At 41.9% G+C, this 16221-nt stretch overlaps 1 protein-coding gene across 1 annotated transcript in view; it reads left to right on the forward strand.

Annotated features, from left to right (window-relative positions):
* The window catches only part of LOC124129767 (solute carrier organic anion transporter family member 4A1-like), a 28815-nt gene extending 13759 nt beyond the window's left edge, over positions 1–15056 (forward strand). Inside the window, exons 7-14 of the mRNA XM_048402867.1 lie at positions 285–406; positions 2763–2878; positions 3931–4069; positions 8304–8499; positions 8942–9089; positions 12178–12362; positions 13100–13164; positions 13608–15056. Of these exons, the coding sequence (XP_048258824.1) occupies positions 285–406; positions 2763–2878; positions 3931–4069; positions 8304–8499; positions 8942–9089; positions 12178–12362; positions 13100–13164; positions 13608–13831 (1195 nt within the window). The 3' untranslated portion in view covers positions 13832–15056. The remainder of the gene's footprint in view (positions 1–284; positions 407–2762; positions 2879–3930; positions 4070–8303; positions 8500–8941; positions 9090–12177; positions 12363–13099; positions 13165–13607) is intronic.
* Positions 15057–16221: the final 1165 nt, after the last annotated feature.

Here is a 16221-nt window from a genome sequence, read left to right on the forward strand (position 1 = left end):
AATATATTATAAAATTTGCATTTACCGCGATAACATTCCTATGTCTATCGGTCGATATGAGCATACTGATTTGAAAAAAACAACATATAAGCGTACAGTTTACCTTAACTTCAAATTGCAGAAATTCTGCAAATTACAATCAATGTTGACATTCTTCCTTACATGTGCGAAGGGTTCAGGCTGGGATGTATGTCGTTTCTGTTTGTTTGGAGGCAGCAAATGTACGTTAGAGCATGTGTGTTGTCTGGTGCAAGAAGTTTCTTTACCATATGCTTGTGTTTTAGTTTAGATTTCGGGCCCCGCGACCCGCGTTGGATCGGAGGATGGTGGATCGGGTTTACAGTATCGGTTTTGCTGTTCGCGTTGGCATCCATCCCGTTGTTTGGCTTCCCGAGGGCTATACCAGGTAGGTATCAGGGCGGGTTTCTATGGGTATCCTCAAATGCAAACACTTTCAATTATCTTAGTGGAAATTTGTGAGGTTTGTATTGAATATTTAACAAATGAGGGTAAGCGAGTGAGTGAAGTTTGTGACGCCACAGACAGCCTTTAAACCCTAGTCACACTAGAGGCAGGATGAGCGTGAATCCCGTCGGAATGAAAATTCTAAGTTTATTCCTGGATATTCGAAGTGCATTCCAAAACTTCTGACTGCTTTCTGTGTGCATTCCAAATATTCGGGCCCATTCTTGTGGCCGGCCCGAATGTTTTGCTCATGCTCAAAACTTTCGAAGTGGAGAAACATGTAACGACATTCTAAGTGTAGTCTAACTGCACTCAGACTGCATTCTAAATATTCTTACGGCATTCCAACAGCGTTCGAAACATTCTGATCGAAGCCACTTCAAATTCTGCCCGAATGTCCCGAATGCGTCTGGGATGAGCCGGAATGCATCTCGATGGCTGCCGGAATCTATTTCGATATTAAAAGAATTCAACTGGAATGCACTTCGAATGCCGTCAGAATCTTTCAAATGCCGCTCGAATGCGGCTCGAAAGCAGTCGGAATGTCCCGATTGTCCCTCGAATGAGTCCGGACGTATTTCAGAACACCGCCGATTTACATAGAAACGCGGCCAGCCATCGCTGGAACGTCAGTCTACATTGAGCAGTCACCTGGTCAACATCATGCCATGCCGCCAGGAAGAAGGGCGCCAAGGTCAAGAACTCCACCACTGGCCGCGGCCATGGTCGGGTGTGCTATCTTCTGGGTCTTCTCCTTCTGTTTCTTCTCCTGGCCTCCTCCACAACTCTTTCAAGCAGGTCTTGCTGGTGGACAGCAATCTGGAGCAAAGCAACATGGTACAGGGGATCATGCAGGATGATGCTTGGGCTGAGACTGATGAAAATGCTAGATTCGGCAGCATTTTATACCCTATCGGGGACCATTCCGGCGGCATTTTTGATACACTCGGGACATTCGTGTTACATTTGAAGTACAGTCTAAGTATTCGAGCTGCATTCGTTTTGAAATCTTGGACGTTCGAACCATATTCGGCGGCCATTCCAGGAGCGTTCTGACTGTATTCGAGGTGACTTCGTACAGCATTCGAGGCACCTTCCAACCAGTCTTCGGGCGGTATTCGGGCAGCAATCGAACCGCATTCGTATGGCATTCGAAGTGCATTCTAATTATTCTGACTGCATTCTAACAGCATTCTAAATATTCCTACTGTGTTCCAACTACATTCGAACTGCATTCGAGAGCTAATACACCCGGAATGTGCGAGAATAATACGCGGTGGGTTCGAAGCGCATTCTAAGTAAAAAACGGCATTCTTAAAAAGCTTGGTCAATTTGAAATTCCTTCCCGAATGTGGCACGAATTTTGAAAATTCTTCATTCCGACTGGTTCTGCTTGATTCCTGCTGATTCCGAATAAGTGTGACGGGGCATTATTCATCCTCCCGAGGCAAGGGAGTTAACTGACTGTATAAGTCCAGTTTCCTCGGGAACTGGATTTTTATAGTCAGTTAACTCCCTTGCCTCGGGAAGATGACCTTTACTATCCTGAGTATAAATCGAGTACCGAATAGTTCCAGGGATTGTATCATCACAGAATGGAGATATAATACACTGGATGTTCGGGGATGTCTGTATCATGGCGACCTGTAAATGATCGAGCCTAAGCCAGGCAAACCAACAGAAAAAAACATCAGCATCGGCAGTGGTAGATCAATGTGACTCAATGGACTCAAGTGAAGATCCGGTGTAGAATAGGTCTTCAGTAACCCATGCTTGTCGTCAGAGGCGACTAAAGGGATCGGGTGGTCAGGCTCGCTGACTTGGTTGATGCATGTCATCGTATCCCAGTTGTGAGGATCGATGCGCATGATGTCAATCACTAGAGTGTCTAGTCAAGACTCGATTATTTACAGACCGCCGTCATATAGCTGAATATTGATGAGTGCGACGGTGAACAACAAACAAACAATATATGGAAAACATGATCGGAACCCCTCTATGGTGACACACACGAACAAGCAAGGGGTACAAGGGGGACACTTCCGTGAAACAAAGAACTTAAATGTAATTTGTTACATGCAACATATTCTTTTTCTACTTTATTTCCAAATTTGTTTTATTTATCGGTCTTCCGTGGATTTTCTTCTGTTACCTCGTGTTATACCCTCGTCAGATATTTAGCTTGATGGTAGAAACGTTAGGTGAAAGATACAGAATGACATGAATTCATTCTCTGATATGTTGGACGTCCACTATTTAAGATTAAAGAGACAAATATTTCAACCTTCATATTACAGGGGGTGAAAAACACCGCAATGAACTGGCGCAAGACGCGAATGGCCGTGAGGAGAAACCTGTTCTTACTGTGATCAAAGACACCGTCGTAGATTTCTTTAAAGCTGTTTTGAAATTTGTAAGTATAAACAATCACAGATATTGCAGTGATTTCTTTAATATATTATTAACTGATCAGCGGCAGCGAAATGTGCATCTTCGCACGTACCCAAGTTTCACATCATAACAGTTTGTTATCTCTTTTGTCTAGAAAGATATTACCATATAATTTCACTTACTTAATGAAGATGTTACCTTACACCCGCACTTACACTTTCTTACCCAGTGAAGATACGGGATGGAATCTTCAGCAACCCCTGCTTGTCGGAAGAGGTGACGAACGGGATCGGGTGGTCAGACTCGCTAACTTTGTTGATGCATGTCTTTCAAGTGCGTGTATCACAAGTGCGAAAATCGATGATCATAATGTCAGTCACTGGATTGTCTGGTCCGTCATGTATTTAGGGATAGCCGTCATATAGCCGGAATATTGCTGAGTGCGTCGTTAAACAACAAATAAATGACACTTTCTCATACTTACACACACTGACACTTAATCTTAAAATTTACCCTGACTTCCACTCAATGGCAATTACACTTAAGTTGACTGACACTGACATTTATATATGAACATGCACTGACACTTGAACTTACACTGACGCTTATACATGGTCTTACACTGTCACTTGAACTTAAAATAAGACTCGAACTTACACTGATACTTAAACTTACACTAAAACCGTAACTATCACTGAACCTTACACTGACATTTTTATTTGGACTTGCACTGACACTTGCTCTTACACTGGCGTCTGTCAGGTCACACATTGTAACCATCCGATCCGGATGAGTCGGCGCTTGTGAAAAGCACGGGTAGTTGGCCTACACACGCACGCACTCGCACGCACGCACGCACGCACGCAGTGTCATACACACACACACACACACACACACACACACACACACACACACACACACCACAGTCCTCACGGGAAGTACGGGGCTCGTCTGCCTCACACACCTCATTGTCCCCGCCCAAGTACCTACATGCGTGAACATTTTAACATACGGCTTCCATCACTTCCAATCTTACTGACGTCCCCGCAAAGTTGCAGATCTCCTATGTTTCAGCTGGGTAACTTGGAGTTGATGTTTCTCAGTCTTGGGGGAGCTGCCGAGGCGCTCATTATCCTCGGAGTGGGGGCGTTTGCGTTCAAATACCTGGCTGAACAGTATGACATGCCCTTTGATCAGGCCGGCTACCTGTTAGGTGAGTTAGTGACTTTACTTTGATGTTGGGAAAGAAGACAGGTTGGTCTCGTTTAAGATGCACCGAGTACACATGAATGTGTATTTCTGTTAAAGATTATATAAAGATGTGATTATAAAATAACTCGAGTAGGCGTTTTCTCTTTAATTCCACATCAAAGAGGTCTTAATGCATATGTGTTGAGATGAAATGCAGTTTCTTAGAAACGTGCATTGGAGTTGGTAATAGTAAAATATGACTAGTAACGTAAAGTTTTTGTACATGAATAGAACACAATATATACTCTTCAAAAAAAAGAAACTTGACATAGATGTAAAACCACTCTTTGCCAAATATCTAAAATAATTACATTAAATGAGAACCAAATAAGTCAAACAGAAAGATGATGTGTCTATAATTCGCGAAAACACATGCAAATCACATAAACGTAGCGTTTGGGGATCAATTTTACAGCTTCATCCAAACGCAAACGCCTGTAAAATTTAGGCATGCAGGCCCCCCTGCTGAATGGGTATAAAAATCCACACCAACGGCTGTTCATACAGTCCTTATAACGGCTGTAGAGGCGGTGACAGAATGCCAAGACTGAATGCAGCTCAACGGAACAACGCCATTGGGAGATTACAAGCTGGAGCAACTCAGCAAGAAGTGGCCAGGCACTTTGGCGTATCCAGACAGACAATCTCCGCACTGTGGACCCGATACAACAACACCAACAGAGTTGACGACAGACCAAGGTCAGGAAGACCAAGGGTGACAACCCAAGCACAAGATCGATACATCCGGCTGCGACACCTCCGAGACCGCACTACCACAGCCACGTCTACAACCACACAGATCCCTGGGGTACGCAGAATATCAGATCAAACGGTACGCAACAGACTGAGGGAGGCTGGACTTTTTGCACGAAGACCTGTTCGACGTCATGTATTGACCCCACGTCATCTGGCGGACCGTCTGCTTTGGTGCCAACAGAGGGTTAGATGGGCACTCGCAAGGTGGAGAAATGTACTGTTTACTGACGAGTCCCGTTTCCTATTCACACGTACTGATGGGCGCGCACGTGTCTACAGACGTCGGGGTGAACGTTACGCCCCATACTGTGTGCAGCAGGTTGTCCCATTTGGCGGCGGGAATGTCATGGTATGGGCCGGAATTCATCACCGTGGTAGGACGCCTCTCGTGCATGTGGCAGGTGCATTGACAGGTGTGCGTTACAGAGACTTGATCCTATAGCCTTACGTTCTTCCTCACGTCAACGTTCATGGCGGACAGTTCCAGCAGGACAACGCTAAACCGCACATTGCACGTGTTTGTCAGGACTTCTTACAGCACAACAACATCCAGACATTACCTTGGCCAGCCCGGTCACTAGATTTGTCCCCGATTGAGCATCTGTGGGACGAGTTGGATCGGCGCGTTCGCAGAAGGAATCCACCCCCCCAAACACTTCCGGCGCTTCTTGATGCACTTCAGCATGAATGGCAGCACATCCAACAGCGTGTTATTGACAACTTGATTGCATCTATGGGTCGTCGGTGTCACGCGGTGATTGATGCACGTGGTGGGCACAACCGATACTGACATTTTCTGTACCCCTGCGACATTAACTGTATCGTGTACGTGTGTCTGTCTAGGTGACACGATTAATGTTTTGAACATTGTGTACATTGATCTTCAAACCGTGTTTCAATTGTATGGTTTCTGTGTCCTTTTTTTGAAACAATCGTATTAGATTACATTTTGAAAGTCAGTGTCAAGTTTCTTTTTTTTGAAGAGTATACAATGTTATTCCAAGTTCGACTTTTGTAATTCTATGTTGAAGTATGGTATGGGTTCTTGGTATCGTCGAATTCACGTCGAGTGTTTCTTAGACCGAAACTCGCTATTAGACAATGGTACCCATACCAATTCTGCCCAAATAATAAAGTTACATTAAAGCTTAAACTATAAACTTTGGTCCGGTATTGACAGAAATACGAAATTAATCCGAAGTCCATTTCGACATATTCCATTGTATCTGTTCTTTAGATGACTTTGTCTACAGTGAAATTCGGAGGGTATTATACATGGTAACAACATTTGATTTCGAAATAAACTGACGTCCAAAAGAAACTTTACCAGAGTTTGAAATCACTCTTGCTCAAAAACAACAAAACATACATGCATGAAGTAAAGTGTATTGAGAAGATCAATATATCAACATAATCAACACTGAAAATGACAATCATACCGGGACCGAGAATGACGTCAAAGCCCCCCAAAGTTGGGTGTGGTACAAAGCTCGACCTTTCAGAATCATGGACAATAGGCCGAGTACATAAACAATCGCTCACGTTCAATAACAAGTCATTAGTAGCGTGTGTGACCACCAAATGCCTAAATACACGCAAAAACTCTTCGACGCACAGAAAAAGTCAGTCAGATGAGGTCACGTGGGATTTGACGCCATTCGTCTTGGAGGGCCAAGATCAGTTCTTGCCGGTTGGCTGGAGAGTGTGGTCGTTGTCGAACACGACGATCCATCAAGTCCCAGAGGTGTTCTATGGGGGACATGTCGGGTGAGCGTGCAGGCCACGGCAGGACGTTGACGTTGTTTGCTGCGAGGAAGTTAGTGACAATTCTGGCTGTATTTGCTCTAGCGTTGTCATGCTGATAAATGACACCACGTGGCTGCTGTTGGAGAAATGGTAGGACAACTGGACGAAGAATGTTATCCATGTACCGCTGAGCTGTCAAGTTTCCGTCAACGATGACCAGCGGTGTCCTCTCCTGCCCACAGATCCCTCCCCACACCATGACACTCCCTCCACCATATGGTACGACCTCCTGCACGCAAAACGCCGCCGTTCGTTCACCCCTTCGGCGGTAAACACGTTGTCTTCCATCAGCCCTAAACATACAGAATCGACTTTCGTCAGTGAAGACAACCCTCTGCCAGTCACGTCGTTGCCAACGTCGTACACTCCGGGCCCATCTCAATCGCAGACGACGATGTTGCGCTGTCAATAGCTGTCCTCTGTATGGTCTAAAAGCCCTGATTCCATGAGCCCTGAGTCTCCTGGCCACTGTCTGTCGACTAACCCTGTGACCTAAGGCATTTGTCGCCGATGACGTCACTGTCAGGAAGCGATTTCGGAGGTGCAAGGTACGCAAGTACCGGTCATCATGGGGCGTGGTCACCCTGGGTCTGCCTGTTCTTGGCCTGTCAGCGGTCCGCCCTGTCTGTCTGTAACGTTGCATCAAGTTGGTAACGGCAACACGGGAGCAACCGAAGGTTCGTGCGATATGGGCGTGGGTGGCTCTCATCTGTACCATACCCAAGGCTCGTTCACGTTGTTCGACTGTGAGTCGTGGCATTTCTTTTGTGTTTCTTTATCACTGTGGATGTCTGACTTGCCGTTGCAATCGTTTTATACCCTTACCCGCACGTGCATTTGCAGTTGTCCATGGTGCACGTGTTTTTCACTTTTTCGCGTGTAACAGACGATTAACATTTTCTGCATACGCTATTGTTGTATTTAGGTTATGTGTTTTAGGTAGACTTCATCGTGAAAAAATGTATACTTTGTCTGAAATTTATATTTTCAGTTGGTAAAGATTCTTTTGGACGTCAGTTTAGTTCAAATTTATTTATCTTGAAATGGCAATGGTTATCTAACCGATGTTACATTAAGGATATTACTAATTCAATGAGTGAGCATTCCCTGTATGATAATGAATGAATATTGTTTTACACCGCATCAGCAATTTTCCAGCTATTCGCGGCCCTCCATGATAAGCATAAGTTTACAATTAATCTACAAACACCCTTTCTCAGATATTTTCTAGTGGGTAGCTAATTCAGTAGCTAAATATGGTTACCTTGTACGATTTGAAATAGATTGTTCTTACTGAAAATGCTTATTTTTCATATTGGAGTAAAAATCAACTCCTGAATATATTTTTTTCGATTTAATTATACCCTTGACAGCGTTGGAGACGGATTAACGGAATTGTTTGCAGGTGTCGGTTTAGAGAAACATAGAAAGACTCATAGAAACACATTCGCCCATGGAAACAAAACATTTTTTCTATAACATGTCAATATTACAAAGAAACAAACAAACAAAAAACAAATTATATCCGTAGAGCATTCATCAACGGTCTCACCATTCTTGTACGGCTAAGTGATTTTTTCAGGTGTTTCAAACTCTTCCCGTTTATACCTGTATAAATGTTGTAATATTTGCAGGAGGTCTAATATTGTTCAGCGCTTTTGGGATGGTGCTTGGTGGTATCCTCATCCGGGTATTTCACCTTGAGGGGGTAGGGATGGCGAGACTCAACGTCGGCCTGTGTGTTCTGTCCAGCATCCTGGGGTTCGCACTGCTGGCCAAGTGCCCCAATGTCCAGTTGGCAGGCACGGAAATACCTTACCCGGGCGAGAGGTGAGTCTTGCATGACGCATGGAAAACATACACTTAACACCTTCATTGAAATGTTTATTTTTCATTTTATAAAGAACACCACATTTTGCATATAAAAGGTCTGATGAATAATGTGTATGATTTGTGTTTTAATAGTACACAAATACCTATGTTTAAAGTACTAATTAAGATTACAACATAACCCAGAAGTTTTGAGGATTCGTTGGAAAATAACACCTTACAAACAGGACCGGCAAATATTTAAAAAATACAACCTAAATAAATAACTATGTTTTTAATTTTTAATTTTTACCAGATATAAAAATATTATCGGCAGTTATAGTGTCAGGAAGTATGTTTTCATTGATTAAGTGTTAGACATTCATTATCACAATCAGTATGCTACTGTTACAATACTGACCTATTTCCGCCCAACACCAACTAGTGTATGATGTATATTCAGCTCTGTGGCTGCCAACAACGCAACGTGTCGTGGGTCATGTGACTGCTCGAAGCAGATGTACAACCCCGTGTGCGGCGCTGACGACATCGTCTACTACTCCCCGTGTCACGCCGGCTGTATCAACCAGACCACCCTCGGACCATTAGCTGTAAGAATGCGCTGACAGCTGTATTAATTTTAAAAGAAACTATTTACTTCATGTCATAATACGACCAGAAATAGTATATGTATGGTGTTTTGTTTACACGTGTTGAACATATTCTCATTTGTTGTGAGAATACATATGTCTGCCACTTTTTTTTATGTTGCAATGTGGACTAGAATAATGCCTTTACTAGAAGCATTATGTTAAACATGAAACAAGAGATATCATTACCCGTACTACAAATTAATTAAGACAAATGTTCAACAATTCACTCACGACACTCTATAAGTAAAAGTTGTTTGGGTTTGCTTGAGCGTCCTTACTTAGTTTTGTGTTTGTTATTGCCAAGGTTTTCCCAGAGGGGGTGGGCGGGCTTACTGAGAAAAAACAAAAAAGGGAAAAAAGGTTGCAGAATACATCTTCATGGCTTTGACGATCGGGACCAGATATTCGTCAATTTAAACACGTCTGGTCGACTATTGAAAGCAAGCGGAACCCCAAAACCTAAATTTAAACACATTGTGGAAAAGCATTTAGGAGGAAAGCACACACATAAAAAAAAGAAACCATCACCATTAAGTTACATTGTAATTAAAAACCATTCTTACCATTGACCTTTTTCAAGTAATAAAACACACCTTCGAATCACTTTTATAAACAAATTATGTATCTTCTGACTTGCAGTCTCGGGCAAAATGGAACCAGATACTATATATACAGTATGTAAACTTACGAACAAGGACAAATCTTTCTACACAGCTTTAGATCTAGATTATTCTTAAAATATGTTTTAGTTATGAAATTAGAATGACAGATGGACCTAATCTTGGTCTACAATCTGCGACGTTTCACATTTTTGTCATGGTCAAAGGGAGACAATTCAATCGATTTTATTCCAGGTGGTAAAGTTTGTGGTCAAAGGGAAGTAATTCAGCTAGATAATTAGACTGTGCTCCTGTCTGACTAAAAGCGCTAAACTTGCGGCGCATACCAACAGTGTAACCAGTTTACTTTGTAGTTTCAAACGGAGTTATGTCCCTTGTACAAGCTTCCGTCAAGCTCCTCATAGCGATAGCCCGTCTGAATAGGTGGCAACAACCATGCTTGGAGTTTACCTCGCAACCGAATAACCGTTATGTTTACAAACAAGTGACGACTGTCGTGACTCCGAATACACTTATCGCTGCTAGATTACTTTTTTCGTTTGTCAATTTGAATTTCTGTTTCATTAAAACTATCATGTTATTGATATAGTAAGAATGTAAGGGAGAAGTTGGTTGATTTTCCGTTAGTCTGCAATCTCGAACCAATCTGATTATTAAAACAACAAAGTAAATTCATCTGGAAAACATGGTCAGTCGTAAACCTTTTCAAAACGAAACATCATGGCATTCCCAAAGACATAAACAAAAGTATCAACGTTACTACATTTGGGGTTAGAGGGCAAATTTCAAGATTCTAGTAATGGCCGCGCCCACACTGGTGGCAGCGATGTTACCGAGAGTGTAACGAAGGTGTCACGCGCTGGGAAGGAGCTTGAGCTTCCGTCCCGGTCTATGTGAAAACTTCAGACACTGCCTTCTACTTTGTCAGAGTAACTGTGTTGAGAAAATAATCTTGTCCTTAACCTGTAAAATAATGCGCATGTCCGACCTAAGTTATCACGACAAGGTAAATAACCAGTATTTACTAAGCTCAGTGCGTGAATGGACTATCGTTGTGAAGAGCTTGAATTTCCCCATAGAACTCGGAACATTCCACACGATGTACGGAGTTTACGTGAACAAACTGTATGGAGCTCATGACAAGGGACCTTACTCTTATATTACCAGTAGATCATTACATGATTATCTCCCTTAGACCATTAATGCAATGATGGCGCGGTAGGGTAATCTTTCAATGACGTTTAACAACCGTTTCGTGTTTACTTCTATCTTGATTCACTGTTCATTGTGTATGTACGTCTATTGGGATCATGCGACGACAGTTTATGTCACACAAAGAACCCGAAAACCGAAATTTAAACACATTGTGGAAAGCATAACAGATATGCACACGTATTATTTAAAAAGAAACCATCACTATGAAGTTATACTGTAATGAAGAAACGTTTTTCCATTGACCTATTTCAAGTCATGAAACATAAAACACGGGTTCATAACAGTTCTAAAATCACTTTAATTTTAAATCAAATATATATTTTCTGATACGGGAAAATGGAACTGGGTGTTATGTTGTAAATCTACGAACAAGGGAAAAACGTTCTACACGGGGTTCAATCTAGACAGTTTCTTAAATGTAATTTTTACATATGAAATATGAAGTACAGACAGGCCTGATCTTGTAAGGTCTACAGTTACAACAAAGAAATGCAAAATTAACTTTCCTAAGTGAAGCAGGTTTCATATCCTAGCATCATTCATAAATACATTTCCACAATATTTCCATGTTTGTTTTCGATTTTCACAGCTGAACGAAAATAGGACAGTCAACTAAGTAAAATATATTCTCACAGATGTCACGCAAATTCTATTTAATATTGCAGGCATTGATTAAACTGAGGTTTTTGCGCAAACAAACATGAATAAAAATTTCTTGAATTTTCTTTAAATAAGACAAGCACGCAGTGGGGTTTATTTTTAACAGTGGTACTACCCGGTAGGCTTTGGCTACCCTGTCGGTAGAAACTTGAACAGGCTCTGTGGAGTCAAGCTTGTGGTACAAAGTCATTTTAACTCTCTTATCGCTGAGAGAATCACCAAAGTTAGTCAGAACTTTGACGATCAAGGTTGCACGAACTCCGAACTTCACAAATAATAGGCCCGTCTGGGTGGTCTTCATGCCATGTACTTTCTCCAACATGAACACAGCTCCCCGCTTTGTATATGAACTATAGTTGAGGCGAATCCTATATCGCAACACAGAAATAAACACTTCACTTTAAGAACGCATGCTGTCATTTATATGTATGACCGTGGTTTTCAAACCATTTATTTCTTTTCGTGGAAGGAAAATTTGCAGGCGACGCGAGATGAGAAACACAAAAATAATTAACGACACGCCCTGAGTAATATCCACCCTTCTATTTCAGACTTACGGCAACTGCAGTTGTGTGGCACATAGTATGAACAGAACTACCAATGACGTCATTTCCACTGCCGTAAAGGGGCGGTGTGATATTGACTGTAACAACCTGTACATCTTAGCGCCTCTACTTTTTGTTATGCTTCTATCAGTATTAACGACAACAACACCGGTTTCCATGGCAACACTCAGGTGAGTTTCCTTCCATATATAGATTTCAATATTCCGAGTTCAAAACAATTAATTGTATCACATTGCATGTAGCTATGTCCACAAAGGGTGATCTACTACACTCGTGTCAATTGGGTATTTGAGCTGACTGATCATAGTCAGTGTAAGCGGATATTCGAACCCACTGGATCCTGGCACGGAAAAGAGACACAACACAGTTAATGGCGGCGCTTTAGGCCACTAGTCACCATCTGAAATATAGTTTAAGTTTGTAGTTTTGATAAACAATCTCCTTGCGTTTCCGTGTTTGTTTTTGTAGTTTGTTGTTTAACGCAGCACTCCGCAATATCCCAGCTATATGACGGTGGTCTGTAAAAAATCGAGTCTTGATCAGACATTCCAATGATTGATATTATGAGCACTGATCAAGACTGTGCTTATAATAGACTGCGATTACACACATTCAACCAAGTCATTTACCCGGATTTCCAGGCTGAAATCTGATCAGCTTTGAAGCAAGTCGTCAAGTAGAGTACCCGTCAAAACGGACAAGCCGATTTGGCCATAACGGCTGAAATGAACCGATGTTCGTGAAAACCAACCAGTGAAATATAAGATCAAAACCTAATACCACATCTTTAGTCATATATACAAAGTCATTAGTCTCGTTTCATTGTTGTGTTGTCTTTTATTTTGTATTATCGTATTGTTAAAAATATATCTCACTACGACTGAAAGTTTATGTTATTCCGTCCCAGATGCGTGGATCCGCAGCTGAAGCCATTTGCACTGGGATTCCAGTGGATGCTGATGAGGCTGTTAGGTAAGACTTAGCGTCCTACGTGATGATAGCCCATGTTATTTAGACATTCGACACCGTCACCAGCCAAGACGTTCTTTCAAAATTTAATTCATGGTTGGTCTACGGGTTCTGTATCGGACCAAAAGATCTGTGCTGCAATTCTTCTGAAGTCATCTCTTAACAGTACAATCAGTATGGACCTTACCGCCATTGACACAATGGAATCCAATAAATGTGTTTATGGGAGGTTTTTGAACAGTTGCTTCTCTTGCAATATCGATCTGTTTTTGGTTTTGGTTTTCAGTATTACTATTTGTTATGGAACTCTAAGGGACGGAAAACAAAGGGTTCTTAAATCGTGAATTTATCTCATATTTGTGATATGTTAAGACGGCGGTCCAGTGAACTAGGTAATGCAATACGAAAATCAGTTGTGGAATAAACATGCTTGTCCTCTACTGCAGGTTCCATCCCAGGGCCGGTGCTGATTGGCTTCGTTCTGGATTCCTCCTGTGAAATCTGGAGTCCCCCTTCTCCAGATGGGACCCGGTTCTGCATGCTCTATAACAAGCAAAGGATGTCCATAGGTGTGTTCACGTGGTGGATTGTTGTCAACATCATTGCGGCACTTTGCTTTTTGATAGCTTCCTTTGCCGGTGCACGGAAGAGGAAGTCAATGGACCTGTAGACCCACGAGCAACAGTTTTGTTTTTTATGAGATTGTGACTTTGCATTGAATTCCCTTCATATTTTGGTTCGAAGGAGTGTTCAGTGCTGACTGTGGACGTTGGTCAACGGTTGGTTTCCATGGTAACATTTCGCTTGTACAGAGATCATATGCTTGTATAAAGGTACAGAGACAAGTCCCGAGTTGACATGATCACATGCATCTGATTGGTCAACAAATTTACAAAAGGGGTCGAAATGTAGACCATTATTATTTTCGGTGGCAATATTCAATACCTATGAACACTTGTTAGTGGAGCCAGACAATACTTATCCATACGCATTAGAATCCATATCACTTTGCTGGCCGTAAGTCACAAAACCTGCGGTATTACTTATCATCATGTAATGTCCAAGCAAACCTCCTTAACCCAGACAGCATCGTTCCCAATGAAATCGTTCGGTTAAACGATACTACGCAATACGGTGTTATCTGCCTTTCATATGTAACTTTAAATTCGCGAAATTTAAATTCTTACAAAAGTTTTTGTGTTCTTTATACAATTGATGTAGCGACATAACTGATTCTTGTCAGTAACGATAAGCGTTAGATGATTGATCAGCCTACAAAGGCATATAGTACATATCAAACTTATTATAATTACATTACATTTATCGATACATTTACACATACAGCTACCACCACCCACCTCACCCCAACAAGATGACATGCACTGTTATAACTGCAATACTACTAAATGTACACGCACGGTGCTATCAATGTTACACATTGTTTGTAGTTTAAGTTCCATGCTCGTTGAATTCTCGCTGCACCCTCATCCTACTCACTTTAATTACTTGAAGGTAGTCATCGAGTCGTACTAAAAGGATAGAAGATTTAAATTAACACGTGACCTAAATACGTCACAGTTGAATTGTTTTCTGCATACGTTTGCAGCATAACAACTTGATTAAACCTACTTCTCAAAATAATGGAGGAATCGTATAGAGCCCTGTGGATTTCTTACACAAAGGGTACACTTCAGGTGTTTGTGAAATAACTGTTGGATGGCTGTTTTTGCCCTTAAGAACATTTTTATGCAGGAGGTCCTGCCTTGTACATGGATACATCAGTATAGTCTAATGTTTACACATTTTGTTATATATTTGTTCAAAATGATTTACGTTTTATGTAGTATGTAATCTTTGATTTTTATTTGACAAGTTAATAAAATGTTCTTGTTGGATATTGTATTGTTTCCTTACAATCTCATTAAAATCAGATCTTAAAAGATGATCTGAGGACATCCCATTACGGGAAATGTTACGGCAGAAAACACCTGTTTGCATATTGCACACTTCATTACGACGACACACGGTGGGTATATACATACCAAAATGGACCCGTGAAGATCCGGGTTAGAATAGGTCTTCAGCAACCCATGCTTGCTGTAAGAGGTGACTGTTTGTGATAAGAGGCGACTAACGGGATCGGGTGATCAGACTCGCAGACTTGATTGATGCATATCATCGTATCCGAACTGCGTGGATCGATGCTCATGATGTCAATCACTGGATTGTCTGGTCCACAGTTGATTATTTACAGACCGCCTTCATATAACTGGAATATTGCTGAGTGCGGAGCTAAACAACAAACAAACAAAGCATCCCAAAATGAATACGAATCTCATGATCTTCCTCTCGTTGTATACATGCAGTAAACTGCGGTTGTGTGTTCAATGCTTCCTAAACAACGTGATTCAGTAAGTGGTTGACAACATGAAGTCGGTGAAATAAAGTTAAATCAATTTCATTTGAATACAGGAACCCGCGAGTATTAAATGAACTCTTAAATCTCTTAAAATGACAATGGGGTGAGTATAGGCTGGTAGAGCTGCCATGGGGGGAGTATAGGCTGGTAGAGCTGACAATGGGGTGAGTATAGGCTGGTAGAGCTGACAATGGGGTGAGTATAGGCTGGTAGAGCTGACAATGGGGTGAGTATAGGCTGGTAGAGCTGACAATGGGGTGAGTATAGGCTGGTAGAGCTGACAAAGATGTGAGCATAGGCTGCTAGAGCTGAGAAGGGGATGAGTATAGGCTGGTAGAGTTGAAAAGGGAATCGGTATAGGATTCTAGAGGTGAGAGGGGGATGAGTATAGGCTGCTTGAGCCAAGAAGGGGATGAGTATAGGCTGACAAGCGGATAAGTATAGGCTGCTTGAGCCAAGAAGTGGATGAGTATAGGCTGCTAAGGCTGACAAGGGGATTTCTTGCATTAAACGAAACTGAGTGTCGAAAGTGGCCGGGTGCATCTCGTTCATAGACATTGATCAAGAGCTTCGCACCCGATCTATCTGTTGTCTGTATGCTCATGTAAAATTGGTATAAATGTATATAATGTATGTAGGAG

This window comes from Haliotis rufescens, unplaced genomic scaffold, assembly GCF_023055435.1.
Source record: "Haliotis rufescens isolate VD_foot unplaced genomic scaffold, xgHalRufe1.0.p SCAF_3, whole genome shotgun sequence".
Taxonomy (NCBI): Eukaryota; Metazoa; Mollusca; class Gastropoda; order Lepetellida; family Haliotidae; genus Haliotis; species Haliotis rufescens.